At 63.5% G+C, this 211-nt stretch overlaps 1 protein-coding gene across 1 annotated transcript in view; it reads right to left on the reverse strand.

Moving 5' to 3' along the window:
* PAAF1 (proteasomal ATPase-associated factor 1) overlaps positions 1-206 on the reverse strand; it is a gene marked incomplete at its 5' end in the record, with an annotated part of 11,070 nt that extends 10,864 nt beyond the window's left edge. The window contains one exon of the mRNA XM_010023455.1: positions 135-206. Within this exon, the coding sequence (XP_010021757.1) occupies positions 135-206 (72 nt within the window). The remainder of the gene's footprint in view (positions 1-134) is intronic.
* Positions 207-211: the final 5 nt, after the last annotated feature.

Below are 211 nucleotides of genomic sequence, written 5' to 3' on the forward strand. Positions count from 1 at the left end.
CTAGTGGAAGGTGTCCCTGCCTGGGGCAGGGGTTGGAGCTGGAGGAGCTTCAAGGTCCCTTCAACCCAAACCATTCCATGATTCCATTGCCCCTTTGTGCACGAAGGCAGTTACTCCCAGCCCAGCCCTGGCACCTTGGTGACCTCCCCAACCACGAAGCCCTCGGAGGCAGCGATGTCGGGGACACCCTCGGTGCTGAGCCCCCGGCGGG

The sequence above is a fragment of the Nestor notabilis genome, unplaced genomic scaffold (assembly GCF_000696875.1).
Source record: "Nestor notabilis isolate BGI_N333 unplaced genomic scaffold, ASM69687v1 scaffold2241, whole genome shotgun sequence".
Classification (NCBI taxonomy): domain Eukaryota; kingdom Metazoa; phylum Chordata; class Aves; order Psittaciformes; family Psittacidae; genus Nestor; species Nestor notabilis.